The following is a 19,082-nucleotide window of genomic DNA, read 5'->3' as shown; positions in this document are numbered from 1 at the left end:
GGCTACTGCACAGGACCGACAGAAGCAGCAGAAGGTTATAAATTTAGTCGCCTCCATCTTGGGCACTAGCCTACAAAGTACCCAGGACATCTTCAGGGAGCGGTGTCTCAGAAAGGCAGCGTCCATTAATAAGGACCCCCAGCACTCAGGGCATACCCTTTTGTCACTGTGACCATCAGGTGGAAGGTACAGAAGCCTGAAGGCACAACACACAGCGATTCAGGAACACAGCGGCCAACCGATTGCTAAATGGACATTGAACCTTTGGACACTACCTCACTTTTTAAATATATATCATTTCTGGGTTTTTTGCACGATTTTTAATCTATTCGATACACGTATACTGTAATTGATTTACTTATTTATTTTTTTTTCCTTTTTGTTGTAGATTATGTATTGCATTGAGCCACTGCTGCTAAGTTAACAAATTTCAGGACACATGCCGGTGATAATAAACCTGATTCTGATTCTTTGGTGCTGCATCGGATCTGGAGTAGCAATTACTTCGTTCCCACATTACACTTGCGTACTGGAAATGACATTAAACAATCTTGGTGCTACCGTAATGTACCGATGTGCTAAAGCGATCACATTGGCATGCCAATCGCAGATCTTCACTGCTGGAATTGCTCAGTAACACATGCCTCGCCCTGAGTCTGTGTCGAGTAAACACTGTAGAGACAGAGGAAGCTGCAAGGGATATGGAGAGCGTGCAGAGCGGAGTGGTCTGTGTTTTGCCTTCCCTTTGCAGCATTTTCTCAGTGTTTTGCCTTCCCTTGCCAACATCTGCAGACTTCCTCGCCTTCGTGACGATTGCTCCGACGCGATTGGTCCGGCCCGCCCGTCAGGAGGCGGGGCCCCGCTCCGCGATTGGGTGGATGGCCCAGCACCCGGATCTAATTGGCTCGGGCCGCTGTCCATTGGAGTGCGGGTAAGGCAGTTGTGACGTGATTGGTCCCTGTCGACGCCCATCCGAGATGGAGGCGGGCCAGTCGAGGTGGGGATGTACGCGATTGGGAGACGGAAGAGGGAGCCGTTTGTGATTGGGCGGGACTGGCTGACGGATAAACGCCAGGGCTGTCTGTGATTGGTTGAAGGGAAGGAGCGCGACCACAGTGATTGGGTGACGGGCGAGCGACGCGGCAGATTTGAACGGCGGCCTGGAGGACGGGTTGAAGAGGCTAACGGTGAGGAGCTGTTGTTGCCGGCCTGCCCCCGCCACCCCATTGGACTTGCTTTACCTCCCCAGCCGTGGTGGCATCCGGGACGGCGGCGGAGTGGAGCTGGGGGACGGAACGGGCGCAGGGACGGTGTACTGTCCAACCGCCACATCCGGGCATTCAAGAGGGGGCGGAGGCGGGGGCGGCTGGGAGGGTTAAGGGTTAGGGTGGGGGTGAGGGTCAGGGTGAGGGTGAGGGTCAGGGTGAGGGTTGGGGTGGGGGTGAGGGTTAGGGTGGGGGTGGGGGTGAGGGTTAGGGTGGGGGTGGGGGTGAGGGTTGGGGTGGGGGTGAGGGTTGGGGTGGGGGTGAGGGTTGGGGTGGGGGTGAGGGTTAGGGTGGGGGTTAGGGTGAGGGTGGGGGTGAGGGTCAGGGTGAAGGTGAGGGTTAGGGTGGGGGTGAGGGTGAGGGTCAGGGTGAGGGTTAGGGTGGGGGTGAGGGTGGGGGTGAGGGTTAGGGTGGGGGTGAGGGTCAGGGTCAGGGTGAGGGTGAGGGTCAGGGTGGGGGTGAGGGTCAGGGTGAGGGTGAGGGTCAGGGTGAGGGTTGGGGTGGGGGTGAGGGTTAGGGTGGGGGTGAGGGTTAGGGTGGGGGTGGGGGTGAGGGTTGGGGTGGGGGTGAGGGTCAGGGTGAGGGTTAGGGTGGGGGTGAGGGTGGGGGTGAAGGTGAGGGTGAGGGTGGGGGTGAGGGTGAGGGTGGGGGTGAGGGTCAGGGTTAGGGTGAGGGTGAGGGTTGGGGGTTAGGGTGGGGGTGAGGGTGAGGGTGGGGGTGGGGGTGAGGGTGAGGGTGAGGGTGGGGGTGGGGGTGGAGGTGAGGGTGAGGGTGGGGGTGAGGGTTAGGGTGGGGGTGGGGGTGAGGGTGGGGGTGGGGGTGAGGGTCAGGGTGAGGGTTAGGGTGGGGGTGAGGGTGGGGGTGAAGGTGAGGGTGAGGGTGGGGGTGAGGGTGAGGGTGGGGGTGAGGGTCAGGGTTAGGGTGAGGGTGAGGGTTGGGGGTTAGGGTGGGGGTGAGGGTGAGGGTGGGGGTGGGGGTGAGGGTGGGGGTGAGGGTGAGGGTGGGGGTGGGGGTGGAGGTGAGGGTGAGGGTGGGGGTGGGGGTTAGGGTGAGGGTGAGGGTCAGGGTCAGGGTCAGGGTTAGGGTCAGGGTTAGGGTGAGGGTGAGGGTTGGGGTGAGGGTGGGGGTGAGGGTGAGGGTGGGGGTGGGGGTTAGGGTGAGGGTGAGGGTGAGGGTCAGGGTTAGGGTGAGGGTGAGGGTTGGGGGTTAGGGTGGGGGTGAGGGTGAGGGTGGGGGTGGGGGTGAGGGTGGGGGTGAGGGTGAGGGTGGGGGTGGGGGTGGGGGTGAGGGTGAGGGTGGGGGTGGGGGTTAGGGTGGGGTGAGGGTGAGGGTCAGGGTCAGGGTAGGGTCAGGGTTAGGGTGAGGGTGAGGGTTGGGGTGAGGGTGGGGGTGAGGGTGAGGGTGGGGGTGGGGGTTAGGGTGAGGGTGAGGGTGAGGGTCAGGGTTAGGGTGAGGGTGAGGGTTGGGGGTTAGGGTGGGGGTGAGGGTGAGGGTGGGGGTGGGGGTGAGGGTGGGGGTGAGGGTGAGGGTGGGGGTGGGGGTGGAGGTGAGGGTGAGGGTGGGGGTGGGGGTTAGGGTGAGGGTGAGGGTGAGGGTCAGGGTCAGGGTCAGGGTTAGGGTCAGGGTTAGGGTGAGGGTGAGGGTTGGGGTGAGGGTGGGGGTGAGGGTGAGGGTGAGGGTGGGGGTTAGGGTGAGGGTGAGGGTGAGGGTCAGGGTTAGGGTGAGGGTGAGGGTTGGGGGTTAGGGTGGGGGTGAGGGTGAGGGTGGGGTGGGGGTGAGGGTGGGGGTGAGGGTGAGGGTGGGGGTGGGGGTGGGGGTGAGGGTGAGGGTGGGGGTGGGGGTTAGGGTGAGGGTGAGGGTGAGGGTCAGGGTCAGGGTTAGGGTCAGGGTTAGGGTGAGGGTGAGGGTTGGGGTGAGGGTGGGGGTGAGGGTGAGGGTGGGGGTGGGGGTTAGGGTGAGGGTGAGGGTGAGGGTCAGGGTTAGGGTGAGGGTGAGGGTTGGGGGTTAGGGTGGGGGTGAGGGTGAGGGTGGGGGTGGGGGTGAGGGTGGGGGTGAGGGTGAGGGTGGGGGTGGGGGTGGGGGTGAGGGTGAGGGTGGGGGTGGGGGTTAGGGTGAGGGTGAGGGTCAGGGTCAGGGTCAGGGTTAGGGTCAGGGTTAGGGTGAGGGTGAGGGTTGGGGTGAGGGTGGGGGTGAGGGTGAGGGTGGGGGTGGGGGTTAGGGTGAGGGTGGGGGTGAAGGAGGTCTGATAAGTAAAGGGGATTCTTAGCAGCTCGGGGAAGGGTTGCTCTGGATGGGTTTTGTAGGGAGGGGGACAGTCAGAGTGGATGGGGTCTACCTTCTCCACCCCTTGGTGATCTGACCCCAGCTGCCCTGCCTCACCCAGGGTTTGGTCTCGTTCTCGTGCAGGTTGCGGCCGGCCAATGGGGACGTCGAGCAGCAGCTGCACCGAGACTCCGGTGAAGGTAGTCTACAACAGTCACCTGGGGAACGTCCTGGACCCCCGCTCCCCCACTGCCGGCATCCTGCGCACCCCCATCGAGGTAGGCACCTCCCGTCGGCACCGAGGAGCCAATCATTCTAGGACAGCAATACCCGCGGCCAGTGGTTGTACTGGGCAGTGAGAAGCTTCTCCAAGGCCCCAGCAAGATCTCATGATAGAGACACACAAAAAAATACTGGAGGAACTCAGCAGGCCAGGCAGCATCTATGGAAGAGAGTCCATGTTTCAGGCTGAGATCCATCATCAGGACTGGTCCCGTCCTGAAATGTTGACTGTTTACTCTTTTTTTTTCCATTGATACTACCTGGTCTGCTGAGTTCCTCCAGCATTTTGTGTGTGTGTGTTGCTCCGGATTTCCAGCATCTGCAGATTGTCTCGTGCATCTTTGTACTGGGAGAAGGAAGGAATCTCTGGGTCACTGGCTGAGGGGTTTGAATTACTGTCAGCAATAGGGGAGGCACCAGGAGACTTGGAGGGGCAGTGCGGGTGGCCACCCCTGCGTCTCTCAGCATGTCAGTAGAGCACAGAACTTGGGACGCCATGTTGTGGTTCCACAAGACCTTGGTGAGGCTGCGTTGGGAGGGCCGTGCTCGGGTTTGGTCCGGCGGCTCGGCTGGAGAGGGTGCAGTGGAGTTTTACAGACCTGTCGCTGGGGCTTGAGGGAACGAGTTGTGGAGAGAGGCTGGGACTTTGCTCCTTGGAGCAGAAGAGGCTGTGCAGTGGTCTTCTCAAGCTGTGTAAAACCATGAGGGGCACGGAGAGGGTGAACGTGCACAGTCTGTTTGGGGAAGCCAAGAACTAGAGGGCACAGGCTTACTGTGAGTGGAGAGCTATTTACTAGGAACCTGAGGAGCATGTTTTTCACCCTGAGGTGGCTTGTATAAGACATAAGAGTGGAATTAGGCCATTTGGCCCATCAAGTCTGCCCTGTCATTCAATCATGGCAGGTTTGTAATCCCTTGCAACCCCATTCTCCTGGTCTGGATCCTGCTGCAAGCCATGACAGCCTTCCTTGCTGTCCACTACATCTCCAGTCTTGGTGTCATCTGCAAATTTGCCTATCCCATATAACACATTATCATCCAGATCATTGATGTAGATGACAAATAACAAGAGACCCAACACTGATCCCTGCAGCACACCACTAGTCACCGGCAACCATCTACTACCACTCTGTGGCTTCTCCCACAAGGCCAATGTTTCATGCAATTTCCTACCTCATCTTGAATGCTGAGTGACTGAATCTTATGGACCAACCTCCTGTGTGGGACCTTATCAAATTCTTTGCTAAAGTCCATGTAGAGAACATCAACAGTCTTGCATTCATCCGCTTTCCTGATAACTTCCTTGAAAATCTTGAAGATGGTAGGTCAAATATGATGGCAGAATATAGTATTAATGGTGAGACTCTTGGCAGTGTGGAGGATCAGAGGGATCTTAGGGTCCAAGTCCATAGGACACTCAAAGCATCTGCGCAGGTTGTCTCTGTGGTTAAGAAGGCATACGGTGCATTGGCCTTCATCAATCCTGGAATTGAATTTAGGAGCTGAGAGGTAATGTTACAGCTATATAGGACCCTGGTCAGACCCCACTTGGAGTACTGTGCTCAGTTCTGGTCACCTCACTACAGGAAGGATGTGGAAACCATAAAAAGGGTGCAGAGGAGATTTACAAGGATATTGCCTGGATTGGGGAGCATGCCTTATGAGAATAGGTTGAGTAAACTTGGCCTTTTCTCCTTGGAGCAACAGAGGACGAGAGGTGACCTGATAGAGGTGTATAAGGTGATGAGAGGCATTGATCGTGTGGATAGTCAGAGGCTTTTCCCCAGGGCTGGAATGGCTAACATGAGAGGGCACAGTTTTATGATGCTTGGAAGCAGGTACAGAGCAGATGTCAGGGGTAGGTTTTTTACGCAGAGAGTGGTGAGTGCGTGGAATGTGGTGCTGACAATGGTGGTGGAGGCGGATACAATAGGGTCTTTTAAGAGACTCCTGGATAGGTAAATGGAGTTTAGAAAAATAGAGGGCTATGGGTAACCCTCGTCATTTCTAAGGTAAGGACATGTTTGGCACAGCTTTGTGGGCTGAAGGGCCTATATTGTGCTGTAGGTTTTCTATGTTTCTATTGGTTAGACACGACCTACAAAGCACAAAGCCATGCTGACTGTACTTAATCAGTCACAGTCTGTCCAAATACCTATATATCCAGTCCCTTAGAATACCTTCCAACAGCTTTCCCACTACTGACGTCAGGCTCACTGACGAAGGGTCTCGGCCTGAAACGTCGACTGCACCTCTTCCTATAGATGCTGCTTGGCCTGCTGCGTTCACCAGCAACTTTGATGTATGTTGCTTGAATTTCCAGCATCTGCAGAATTCCTGTTGTTTGGCCTATAATTTCCTGGTTTATTTTTGGAGCCTTTTTTTAAACAGTGGTACGACATAGGGTATCCTCCAGTCCTCTGGTACCTCTCCTGTCACTAAGGATGATTTAAATACCTGCTGGGTCCAAGGGAACACCTTGTCAGGTCCAGGGGTTTTATCCACCTTGATCTGCCTCTGGGTGGCAAACCCTGCCCTCCCCCCACTCTGTACAGGGTCCATGAAGTCGGTGCTGTTTTGCCCCACTTCGACAGACTCTGTGTCCGTCTCTTGCCATGATCGACTCTGCAGAGAGTGGTGCGGACATCCCAGCACATCTGCAGATGTGAACTTTCCACTATTCAGGACATTTACAAAGACAGGTGTGTAAAAAGGGCCTGAAGGATCATTGGGGACCCGAGTCACACCAACCACAAACTGTTCCAGCTGCCACCATCCAGGAAACAGTACCACAGCATAAAAGCCAGGACCAACAGACTCCGGGACAGCTTCTTCCACCAGGCCATCAGACTGATTAATTCACACTGATACAGCTGTATTTCTGTGTTATATTCACTGTCCTGTTGTACATATTATTTATTATAAATTACTATATATTGCACATTTAGATGGCGATGTAACATACAGATTTTTACTCCTGTATGTGAAGAGTGTAAGTCAATTCAATTCGAACCATCGCTCCTCCATCCTGCAGCCCCCCTCCTATCCTCGCAGGGAGTAATGATCCTGGGCCATCCGGACAAGCTCGAGGGCTGAGGCTGCCGTCACCCTTTCCCCCTCTCTGCCACACTCGCCCCTGCACCCTCTTGTCTCTGGCCGCTGGCCCAGTTTGAGGAAGTTCCTCTGGTGGGTGAGACGCTGCCCCAGTAATCTTTCCCCATTCCTGCGGCCGTCGGAGGACGTGGTTGAGACAGACGCACTATGGCTCCGCAGGCTCGTGGGGCGGGAGCATAGATGGGGAAAGGTCCGGAGGAGACCAAGCGAAGGGAAACGTGGCTAGCTTGGGTGTGCGTCGCGAGTCAGCGTGGGAGGCCCGTTTCCCAACCCGGGAGCTGGCCTGACCGCCCCGGGCTCTTGCGGGTCCCCGGGTTCTCTGGGCTGCCTCTCCGCCCTCGTGTAACTGGCTGTTTCCGCCTGTCCCAGGTTCTCAGCAGCCCCGGTACCCCCGAAGCTCGATCGGAGCCGGGCGTGCAGGCGGCGGAGGAGGAGGGAGGAGAGCCATCGGGCTCACTGGACCCCCGCTCGCCCACTCCCGGGGTTAGCCGCACCCCCCTCAAGCCCAGCGTGTCCGGTAAGTGCTGCAGTCGCCCGCTGAGGGAGAGGTGCTCATGTGGTGGCTGGCTTTGTCGATGCCCCCCGCCCCCAGACCCCTGAGACAGGGGAAGTCTGTTACCCTTTTAAAAAAACCAGCCCCACCCACTTCAGATCCAATCTTGCCTTCCCCTCCCCGCAAGCTGCTTACCCCATCCAGCCAAGCGGGAGGAGTTGCACTGGGAGGTTTATTTATTAAAGGTGTGGGACATTGATTTGTGGAGATGCAGCACAGGGTAGGCCCTTTGAACTGTGCTGGGGGGGGGGCTACACCTGAGGGGCATGGCTTTAAGGTGCTTGGAAGTAGGTCTGGCGGGGGGGGGATGTCAGGGCTAAGTTTTTCAGAGTGGTGAGTGCGTGGAATGGGCTGCCGGTGGAGGTGGGTATAATAGGGTCTTTTATGAGACTCCTGGAGAGGGACATGGAGCTTAGTGAAACAGAGGGCTGTGCGCTAGGAAAATTCTAGGCAATTTCTAGAGTAGGTTACATGGTCGGCACAACAATGTGGGCCGAGTGGCCTGTAATGTGCTGTAGATTTCAATATAACTCTGGCATTTTCAGTTAGTTTGGCTCGGCGTGGTGGGCTGGGGAGCCCGTTGGGTGTTGGTGGGACCGTACTTCTGTGCGGTTCTGTTTGCAAGGAATGGGAAGGGGTTAGTTCGATTAGGCAGGCAAATAATGGCTTGATTGGTTCAGCAGAACGTCGTTGGCGGAATGGCCTGTGTCTGTTCTGTACTGAACTGCTCTGTGTACACAGCGTGGGAAGGACACTGGATATCTCCCAGGGCATGGTCTCTTCTCATCACTACCCTCAGTGAGGAGCTGGGAACAGCTTCTTCCCCTCTGCCAGCCGATCTGTGAATGGGCATTGAACCCATGAACACTACCTCACTTTTTTGCCCTGCTTTTGTTATAAATTTTAAGTATGTAGTTCAATTAAGTTATTATGTATGCAGTGTGAGTGAGGCTTCCATCGGTCAGGGTCAACAGTGGCAGTCCGATATGGAGAGTGAACTACTGTCCAAGTATCAAGCTCCCCCTCTCCACGAGTCTGATGATCCCAAAGCAACGGCAGAGACCAATACAATCTGGTACCAGCAGCATCATAGGAGTTTCCAGTCAGTGTTGATCTCAACATAGGAATGCCTTAGTCATAGTCATCGTCATACTTATTGATCTCGGGGGAAATTGGTTTTCGTTACAGTTGCTCCATAAATAATCAATAGTAATAGAACCATAAATAGTTAAATAGTAATATGTAAATGCCAGGAAATAAGTCCAGGACCAGCCTGTCGGCTCAGGGTGTCTGACCCTCCAAGGGAGGAGTTGTAAAGTTTGATGGCCACAGGCTGCATGCACGACTGGCGCATGCGCACTAAGGGACTCCAGCTCCGGATTTTCTCCTCGTGGTTTACTCCGGAAGCCTTCCCCGTGAGTGGGTGTGGCCGCAAGGCAGCAGAGCTTTGAGATCAGAGTTTTCCTTCTCCCAGAAGAGCTGCCAATCACGGCTGATGGGCCCCGTCTGCCCGAAGCGACTGGTTTTAAGGAACCAGTGACCCGCCTTTGCCCCTTCTCCCGTCGGTGGAAATGGTTCCGCCAGGCTCAGTAGCTGAGCCGCACGTGAAGGCCGGGAGCTGGACTTGGGTATCAGAGGCTGTTGGAGATGTATACCATTGGGAGCATTTAACAGGTAGTGGGAGCTCGTCCCCATTACCACCCCCCACCCCCCCGGCTATAATGACCTGAAGGAGCCCCTGTAACTTGCAGTGTTTTATTCTGTATTTCTTTGTGCTGCTTCACAATGTATGTCAGCCACCTTAAACCGGATTCTGGTGAGTCTGAGAAGCAGACTGCAGGGATGGAGTTGAGGGCGGCTTTTCTATATTCAGCCGGGGGTGTGGGCCTTGCGGACTGAGCCGAGATTATTTCTCACTTGTTACACAGAAACACACATAGTGAAATGCGTCCCGAAAGAGTGTGGGGGGGGGCAGCCTGCAACTGTGGCCAATTTCCCCTCCCCCGCCGTGAATTCTGGCGCCAACATGGTGCACCCACAATGCTCAGCAGAGCATGACAAGCCAGAAAGCAACGGCAGCAAGACGAGGCCTGTTCTCCCTTCCACTCCTGTGCACAGAAGTTTAACCCCTCACGACAGGCCTCCAGCCTCCAGTGGCCTCGGGGCTTGTAGACCCTGGGCTTTGTCCTCCCCCAATGGTCCCCGACCTTCGGACCTGACCATTCAACTGCTGGACGTGCCAATCACCAAGTGCTGGGCCTCGAACTCCTCCGGCTTGGGCCCTTCGCTCCCTTCGCGTTGAATGTGATTTTCCCCAATACCCCGTAAAGCTGAAACCATAACGTCCCCACTCGGTGCCCGATCCAGAGAAGGAGCTAGGTTGTACTTCGTCATAAACTGTTTTCACTTGTTTAATTCCTGGCGCTGAAATGTTTGGAGCGTCCTTCACACAATTCCCCCTAGCCCAGCCCAGCCCAGCCAGTTCCAAGGGACGATGTACCTCTGGGACCTCGGTTCTGGCCCCCTGACACCCCGGCTCCAGGGAGAGCAGGCTCCGCGACTCCACCTCGCGACCGAAGCCCCTGCTCCTGGCCGAGTCTCAGGTGGGCTTCCAGTGCTCTGACCCACCCCTGCTGTCCCCCTTCCAGAAGGGCTCGGCTCCCTGGCGAGGCAGCTGACCGGCATGTTCATCAGCCCGGAGCGGGAGAGCCAGGAGGACGCCAGGAGCCCCCCGGACGTCGAGGCCGCCGACCAGCTGCTGGACTGCGAGGGCGAAGAGGAGGAGAAGGGCGTGGAAGCCGCCGATCCCCCTGCCCAGCCGGGCCGAGGGTACCCAGTTGACACCGGGGTGCAGCGGCCGGAACAGAGGCCCACCAAGCGGGTGGTGCAGAGAGAAGGTGAGTGGGTTTCTGGGGGTGGGGGTGTGGGAGGGCCACACAGCAGAGAAACGGGCCCTCCTCGTCGACCACGGTTCCCATCGGCGCTCGTCCCAGTTGCCCGCGTTTGGCTCGTACCCCTCTCATCCCTTCCTGTGCGTGTACCTATTGGATGTTTACACGTCTGTCTCAACCACTCCCTCTGTGCAGAAAGTTCACCCCCTTGTCTCTCCCCACCTCCCTTATGGACCCCTGCTTTCTTTCCACCCTGCCAACCCTCCCTCTCTCCACCGTCTGGCTGTAAACCTCTCTTATCAACCAGCACCCAGGGCATGCCCTTTTCTCACTGTGACCATCAGGAAGGAGGTACAGAAGCCTGAAGAGACACACTCAGCGATTCAGGAACAGCTTCTTCCCCTCTGCCATCCGATTCCTAAATAGACACTGAACCCGTGGATGCTGTCTCACTCAGGCAAGACAATCTGCAGATGCTGGACGTCCAGAGCAACACACACAAAATGCCGGAGGGACTCAGCAGGCCAGGAAGCATCTGTGGAAAAGCACCTTCCCCCGCCCCCCCCCAACACCACCACCCAGGGCGTGTGTATACACACACTACAATCCCGTTTCTGCATCCGTTATCTGTTACGCTGCCGTAAAGACAACAAATTTCTCGACCTCTGCCAGCGGTATTAAACCTGACTCTGATTCTGCCCTTTAAGTGCTGTGAATGTGCCTACCTCAACCACTCCTCCCCCAGCAGCTCATTCCCCTTGGATACCGCCCTTTGTGAAATCCCCTTTCTGATTTTTCTCTTACTCTTAAAAAATCAAATCATTGCTTTCAACATCTCCAAATCTTCCCCCCCGGCCCCATCTTTAAACCCGTGACCTCTAATTCATGGTTTCCCCTACCCCGTGAGAAAGACTGAGTGCGTTCACCCTGTCTGTGCCCCCTCATGATTTTGGACGCCTTGATAAGATCAGCTGTCAGTCTCCACCGGTGATGAAGGCATCCCAACCAGCTCGTGGTCACGCACTCAGTCCAAAAGGCCTTGGGCCATTCAGCCCATCAAGGCTGTCCCATTTGATCATGGCTGGTCCACTTCCTTCTCAACCCCATTCTCCCGCCTTCCGTCCGTACCCCTTCACACCCTGACTGCTCCGCAATCTATCAACCTCCACTTTAAATACACCCAGTCGCCACGCCACCTGTGGCAACAAATTCCACAGATTCACCACCCTCAGGCTAAAGAAATTCCTCCTCGTCCCCCTATTCTGAGGCCGTGCCCTCTGGTCCTAGTCTTCCCCCACCATCGGAAAAATCCTCTCCATCTGCTGTATCTCGGCCTTTCAACGTTCGATAGGTTTCAGTGAGGTTGCCCCTCTCTTTCTTCTGACTTCCAGCAAGTACAGGCCCAGTGCCGTGAACAGCCTTCTCGTGTGCGCCCTGAAGAAGGGTCAGGGCCCAAAACGTCGACCGTTTACTCTTTTCCACCGATGCTGCCTGGCCTGCTGAGTTCCTCCTGCGTTTTGTGTGTGCGTTGCTTTGGATTTCCAGCACCTGCTGATTTTATAATTGACTCCTCATATATGACAAGCCTTCCGATCCCAGATTCATTTTGGTGAACCTCCTTTGAAGCCTCTCCAGTGTCAGCACATCCTTCCTCGGATAAGGGGCTCACTTCATTTCATTTTAAACATCTTTTTATTGATGTATAATCTTCTACAGCTTTAAAATGGTACAAGATTTCAGCAAATTGATATATACACACACACACATACAGTTAATAAAGCTGAAGAAAAAAAACTTATCAAAAAAGAATAATATGATAATGAAAATTTTTTTTTATATAAAGAAAAGGAGAAAGAGAGCCCCAACTACTAAAAGGGGAAAAAAAACCCAGTAACTACAAGAGAAAGGAAAAGGAACAAGAGAAGGGGAAAAAACCATTAGGAACCAATTCCCGGAGCAATACGTCTCAATTATATATGTATGTATGTATGTGTATATATAAATAAAATCAACCGCCAATTCACATTTATATAAATAAGATTGGAAGGAAACCATATAAATTAATTCAAATTAAGTGATAATATTTGGCAAAACAGCCCCATCTTCTCTCAAAATTGAATCGAGGATCAAAATTTCTACTAATTTTTTCCAAGCTAAGACATAACATTACTTGAGAAAACCATTGAATTCATGTAGGGACAGGGGTAACTTTCCATTTCAATAAAATAGCTCACAGTACTCCAAGTGAGGCCTCATCAGGCTTCGTAAAGCCTCAGCATCTCGTCTCCTGGCAACACCCTTGTGAATCTCTTCTGCACTCCCTCCAGTGACACCTTTCCTGTGGCAAAACTGAAGGCAGTACAGGTCGACCTTCACTAATCCGACTACCTGTAATCAGTTCCTTCGATATTCTGGCACGGAATATGCTTAATGTGATCCTTCTGTGATTCGGCTTTTCACTTACCTGGCACTTCTCGGGTTCCAATGGTGCCGGATTAGTGAAGGTCAACCTGTACTCCAAATCTGCCGGGACCGGAGTCTCGCAGGATCTCGGCCTAACGTCCCGATTTCTCTCCTCACTCTCCCGACTGGGGAAGGCCAGGATCGGAATCAGGTTTCATATCACTGGCATCCGACGTGAAATTTGTTAACTTAGTAGCAGCAGTTCAATGCAATACACGATAATATAAGACTTTTAAAAAGGGAGTTACAGTAGGCATATGTATGGATCTTAAAGTAGTGCAAAAACAGAAATTTTAAAAAACATTTTGAGGTCGTGTTCATGGGTTCAATGTCCATTCAGAGGAGAAGCAGGTGTTCCTGAATCGCTGAGTGAGTGCCTTCAGGCTTCTGTATCTCCTTCCCAACGTTAACAATCAGAAGAGGGCACGTCCCGGGTGTTAAAACGCCACCTTCACCACCTTGCCGGACTGTGACGCCAGCGAAGCAGGGTCCTACCTACCTACCCGGCCAGCCTTGCAGATGGCAGACGGGCGATGGGGAGGGTGTTACTCATTTCAAACAGGCGTCGGGAGGGGTGGTTGTTACTGGGCTGGCGTTTGAATTGAACAAAACAGAACGGTGAACCACTCCTCTCTCTCCGGGGCACCAGAGCCTTTTGCTGTCCTGTCCCTCATTCAATTTAAACGCCAGCCCAGGTCGACCGAAAAGACAGGGTGTCGGGATCCGGGGGCGGGGGCCGATTTCGCGCTCTCCCTCCCCGCGACGGCGTGGTATCTTTTATCTGAGGTGTGAGGCGAAGAGCCACCTCCTGCGCTGCGCGGTGGGCCGTGTCTCGGCAAGCTGCCACCCAGCCCGCGTCCCGTCTCTCCACAGCTCAGCGGCCGACCAGCTGGGCCAGGAGGAGCCAGCCGGGCAGACCGCAGTCGGTGTTGGCGAAGGGCCGCTGCCCTCTGCAGCTCCTCAAGGACGACAACTCCCCGACGTGCTCGCTGTTCAGGAGACAGGTACCAGGGCGCCAGGCTGCTCGGTCAATGCAGGGGGTAGGGGAGATCGACGGGGTCCCGCTCCTGTTACTGTTCCTGTCCCTCTAGCCCCTGGGTAAGGGGGGAGGGAAGGGTGAATTCCCCAGCGTGCACACTGGTCAGGAGACGGGTATTGGTACTCAGTGCTGTCCGATCATCGGAGGCGGGTGAATTGGCGCGGTGGGGGAGATTAGGGAGGGTCCCGCTCCCATCATTGTCCCACTAACCCCTGGGTAAGGGAGGAAGTGGGAGGGGGAAATGAGAATTAGCCTGAGCCTCCCCACTCCTGATCTCTGTCTCTGGGTTGGGGAGGGAGGAGGAAGGGTTCTATGTCAGCCCTGGTTTCCTCGCCCTCCTCTGTATCAGCTCTAGGTGAGGGAGGGTGATGAATCAGCTCAGACTTGCTGTCCCCCATTACCAAAGGGTCTCATTGCTCTCCCCGTCTCTCCCCCCCACCCAGGTGAAGACGACTCTGCGTTCCTCAGGCAGCCCAGGTGAGCTGATTGCCCGGAGCCCCCTGAAACTGGGACATTGCCCGGCCGACAAGGAGAACCATGGCTCCCAGTGGTTGTCGGGTGAGCTGAGGGCCTGCCCCCCCTGACCGGGTGTGGGTGAGGAGCTGCTGCAGAACCCCCTCCCCGGGTCTGCTCCCTGTCCCGAGGACAACACTAACTCTTTCACCTTCTGCCTCCTGTGCCATCTCTGCCCCGGGTCGAACTTTCTGCCACCGTGCCGAGCGATGCACTGCCTCCTCGTCCCCGGCGCGTGAGGGCGTTCTGTACACTGCCTGTCCACCTACCTTCCTTCCTTCCTTTGCTGCTGGCGTGGCCCGGTTCTTCACTTCTGATTTTATCCTGTCCTAATCGTTAATAAAAGTGTTGTGTGTTTTTTTAAATACCGAATTTTGCACGTGTGTCATTGAAACGGCCTGTAGGTGGGACGTACACTGACTGACTGGTGAGTGTGGGGGCACCTCAGTGCGCATGGGGGGGGGCACAGACACACAAGGAATGGTGAGGAGTGTCTTGGATCAGAGGGAATTGCATTGAATTGACTATTTCTTACATTCTTCACATACATGGAGTAAAAATCTCTACGTTACGTCTCCATCTCAATGTTGCATGTGCAGTCAGTAATTTATAATAAATAGGACAGGCAAAGTAATGTAGAATACACTCAAGTCAGTGTGAATTAATCAGTCTGACGGTCTGGTGGAAGAAGCTGTCCCGGGGCCTATTGGTCCTGGCTTTTATGCTGCGGTACCGTTTCCCGGATGGTAGCAGCTGGAACAGTTTGTGGTTGGGGGTGACTCAGGTCCCCAATGATCCTTCAGGCCCTTATTACACATCTGTCTTTGTAAATATCCTGAATAGTGGGAAGTTCACATCTACAGATGCACTGGGCTGTCCACACCACTCTCTGCAGAGTCCTGCGATTGAGGGAAGTACAGTTCCCATACCAGGCAGTGATCCAGCCAGTCAGGATGCTCTCAATTGTGCCCCTGTAGAAAGTCCTTATGATTTGTGGGTCCATACCAAACTTCTTCAACCATCTGAGGTGAAAGAGGCACTTACCTACTGCCCACCGTGGTGTAATAATATGTACAACAGGACAGTCGATATAACATAGAAATACAGCTGTATCAGTGTGAATTAATCAGTCTGATGGCCTGGTGGAAGAAGCTGTCCTGGAGTCTGTTGGTCCTGGCTTTTATGCTGTGGTACTGTTTCCCAGATGGTAGTAGCTGGAACAGTTTGTAGTTGGGGTGACTCGGGTCCCCAATGATCCTTCAGGCCCTTTTTACAAACCTGTCTTTGTAAATGTCCTGAATAGTGGGAAGTTCACATCTGCAGAGGCGCTGGGCTGTCCACACCACTCTCTGCAGAGTCCTGCGATTGAGGGAAGTACAGTTCCCATACCAGGCAGTGATGCAGTCAGTCAGGATGCTCTCAATTGTGCCCCTGTAGAAAGTTCTTAGGATTTGGGGGCCCAGACCAAACTTCTTCAACTGTCTGAGGTGAAAGAGGTACCAAGTGCTTTTTTTCACTGCATAGCCGGTATGTACAGACCACGTGAGATCCTCGGTGATGTTTATGCCGAGGAACTTAAAGCTGTTCACCCTCTCAACCCCAGATCCATTGATGTCAATAGGGGCTAGTGTACAAGGGTAGGACACGCAGTGTGAAGGTTGCGGAGTGTCTTGGAACAGAGGGATGTTGGTGTACGAGGGGAGGAGACGGGGACCTTGCTGTACAACAATGACCCACACAGTGGGAATGCTAGGGAGTGTTTTGGATCAGAGGGATGTCAGTGTGCAAGGGTGGGTGGGACGTGGTGGGGAGTGTCTTGGAACAGAGGGACCTCTATATGTGGGTAGGACACTCTGTGAGTGGTGTGAAGGGGCTTTGTGCAGATGAATGGCTCCAAGGAGGAAGGGCCAATACTCAGAGAGAGAGGGAGAGCCCATTTGTCGAGGGAAGTTGGGGATGTGGTGTGTGCTTTCACACAGACTGTGGGTCCACCACGTAAGTGAAAAGACAACTCCAGGATGAGCTCCAACTTTCTGTGCGCATTGGGACTGGTTTAACTGCAATGGGACCTTTCACTTTCAACCTCTCTCTCACCTACGAACTGTTCGATAAAGGTGAAATTTGTAAATATACTTCCCTTTATAATTTTACGCCGTGCATGAACTGTTATGTCTTGGTGACTGAATTGTGCGTGGGCAGCATTTGCCCAAATCGAGGTTTCTTTCGTCAGAACATCGCAGCATTCCTGTTCAGCTGAACCGCAGGTCACACTGACCCCAGATGTATGGGTGCTTGTGAAAGGTGGGCCCCCACACCGCAGAGTCCCGTCCCATGGCTGCTGGCAGAGCCACAGGGCTACACAAGGTTGGCCACCCTGGCTGAAAATTGCAAACACCCCCTGTCCTCTCGTCTTACCTGCCTCTGATACACTGGACAAGGGTCCCTGGGGTCATGCCCCATTGCTAACTGCTCTGCCAGACAGGGAGAGACGCCGCAGTGGAGCTGGGTATGATTTCTTTGCCCCGCGATACCTGAATCCGAGTCGGTCTTTGTTTTATCACTGACGTGTGTTATGAAGTTTAGTTTTGCAGTAAAGTGCCCATCTGTAGAAATCTGCCAGCGACTTACCAAATCTCAAGTTCAAACTTCAAAGCAAATTTTATTATCAGATTACCGACATATCACCACAGCCAGCCCTGAGGTTCATTTTACTGCGGGGGCACACTCAGCAAATCTACAGAACAGCAACTGTAAACAAGCAAGAGCACAGAAGGCAACAAACTATGCAAATATAAATAAACAATAATAAATAACCGGAGCATGAAATAACAAGAGAAAGAGTCCTTAGAGTGAGAGACCATCGGTTGTGGAAATCTCAATAGAATGAGAGTAGCTATCCCCTTTTGTTCAACAGCCTGATGGTTGAGGGGTAGTAACTGTTCCTGAACCTGGTGGTGTGAGTCCTGAGACTCCTGTACCTTCTACCTGATGGCAGCAGTGAGAAAAGAGCACGGCCTGGGGGGTGAGGATCTCTGACGATGGATGCTGCTTTTCTACGGCAACGTTTCCTGTAGATGTGCTCAATGGTTGGGAGGGGTTTACCTGGGATGTACTGGGCCAAATCCACTACCTTTTGTAGGATTTTCTGCTCAACGTCATTGGTGTTCAAGTACCAGGGCGTAACGCAGCCAGTCAGCACACTTTCCACCACACAGCTACAGGAGTTTGCCAAGGGTTTCGATGTATGACGAAGCTCCACACACTCCTGAGGAAGGAGAGACTCTGTTGTGCTTTCTTCACAGTAGTATTTATATGATGGGTCCAGGACAGGCCCTCCGAGATAGTGACACCCAGGAATTTTAAGTTACTGACCCTCTACACCTCTGATTAGGATTATTAGGAGCTGGGATATTCCTGACGAAGTTACAGCCATTGGCGTGCTGACTTCGTGACTGCTTCAACGTCCATGGCCCAGGGAGAGCAGGTCCTCTGAGATGTCGCACTTGTAGCTGTTCGCCCTTCCCTCGATGAGGACCGGTGCGCGTTAGTGTCGACCCGCCCTTCCTGAAGTCCGCACACCTTCTGTGTAAGAAAGGTGTTCACGTCTGGAACACCTGCCATTCTGTGTAATAAAAACATTCGCGCATCTCCCCCCTACTGAAGCTGGAAGTGCGGACCCGACTGCGCTGGTGCTGGTGAACCAGACCGCAGTGTGGAGCCCCCTAGCGGCCGGACCTCATTGAACATCCTTCCTGCAGCCGGGCTAACCTTTGGACTACACTGGCAAGGCAGAGAGGGATGATGATCACCCATTGATGTTTCAGTAGCAAACTTATTTTACTGGTTGTTAGCCCCGAACCTGGCGAACTGGCCTTTATTTGTGGACCTGTTTGACCCCTGGGTTGCCATGGGTAGTGCAGTTGTTGGGGAAGTAGGTTGCCAGGCCTTTCTTCCGCCTGGCCGGATTTGAACTCGCGACCATCTGACCCGGAGTCCAGGCCGGTCCAACCACGGTGACTGCAGCGAGCGCCAAAGCATAAAAGCCCTGGCTCCAGCCAGTGTCGCTCTCCGGGTCCTTCAGGCACGCAGCCTCCCAACTCCACCACAATCGCCCTCATAACCTGGGAAATCTTCATATCGGCCGGCCACCCGCTCAAACTGCGCCACTCCGGAGAAAACAACCCAGGTTTGTCCAAACCCCTCTTCCGTCGCACATCCTCTCCGATCCGGCCAGCACCCCAGTGAAACTCCTCTGCCCCCTCTTCGAATCCTCCGCAGCTTTCCCGGTATGGGACGAGCCCAGTACCCCAGGTGCGGGACATTATGAGGCTGGAAAGTTACTTCCCGGCCCTTGAACTAACTCGCTGCCTCAACTTGTGAAGGAAATCGTGCCGTGGGCCGTCCTCAGCACCCCACCGACCGCAATGGCCGCTTGCATTGAGCCGTGCGGCGGGACGTCACCGTTCCCCATGTTCATTAGGGGTACAACCACGGACTGAGCGCTGGGAACGGGGCGAGAAAGCGGGACGGACGCTCAGCGACAGACGCGGGATTGCATGTAGCGCACTAGCCTAGAGGTTCACTGGCGCGTCTTAATGCGTAACTACAGCGGAACCCCCTCTCCCCCCCCCAAAAAAAATACACCCTCCTCGATCGTCTGCTGTGGTACACGCGGGGAGGTCCGGGTGACCGGCCCCCGT

The 19,082-nt window shown here is 54.5% G+C and overlaps 1 protein-coding gene across 2 annotated transcripts; it reads left to right on the top strand.

Moving 5' to 3' along the window:
- Window positions 1–1,066: 1,066 nt before the first annotated feature.
- cdca3 (cell division cycle associated 3) lies at window positions 1,067–14,732 on the top strand. 2 transcript variants are annotated; one of them, XM_063036829.1, is made up of 6 exons: window positions 1,067–1,187; window positions 3,672–3,805; window positions 7,293–7,440; window positions 10,125–10,373; window positions 13,704–13,834; window positions 14,313–14,732. In XM_063036829.1, the coding sequence occupies exons 2-6, from the start codon at window positions 3,686–3,688 to the stop codon at window positions 14,451–14,453; spliced, it is 789 nt and encodes a 262-aa protein (XP_062892899.1). In that variant the 5' UTR covers window positions 1,067–1,187; window positions 3,672–3,685; the 3' UTR covers window positions 14,454–14,732. The 2 variants fall into 2 exon arrangements, with proteins under 2 accessions (XP_062892899.1, XP_062892898.1); XM_063036828.1 differs by having other exon boundaries at window positions 1,131–1,187; window positions 3,649–3,805.
- The last annotated feature ends 4,350 nt before the right edge of the window (window positions 14,733–19,082 follow it).

The sequence above is a fragment of the Mobula hypostoma genome, chromosome 31 (assembly GCF_963921235.1).
Source record: "Mobula hypostoma chromosome 31, sMobHyp1.1, whole genome shotgun sequence".
NCBI lineage: Eukaryota > Metazoa > Chordata > Chondrichthyes > Myliobatiformes > Myliobatidae > Mobula > Mobula hypostoma.
Note: the sequence above shows the minus strand (reverse complement) of the source record. Positions and strands in the feature narration are given on the sequence as shown.

Bases quoted from the DNA above. Each gene is read 5' to 3' on its own strand.
- cdca3 (XM_063036829.1), top strand. From the start codon at position 3,686: ATGGGGACGTCGAGCAGCAGCTGCACCGAGACTCCGGTGAAGGTAGTC. The intron at 7,441-10,124 runs GTAAGTGCTGCA...TCCCCCTTCCAG, and splicing joins CCTCAAGCCCAGCGTGTCCG to AAGGGCTCGGCTCCCTGGCG. The intron at 10,374-13,703 runs GTGAGTGGGTTT...GTCTCTCCACAG, and splicing joins GCGGGTGGTGCAGAGAGAAG to CTCAGCGGCCGACCAGCTGG.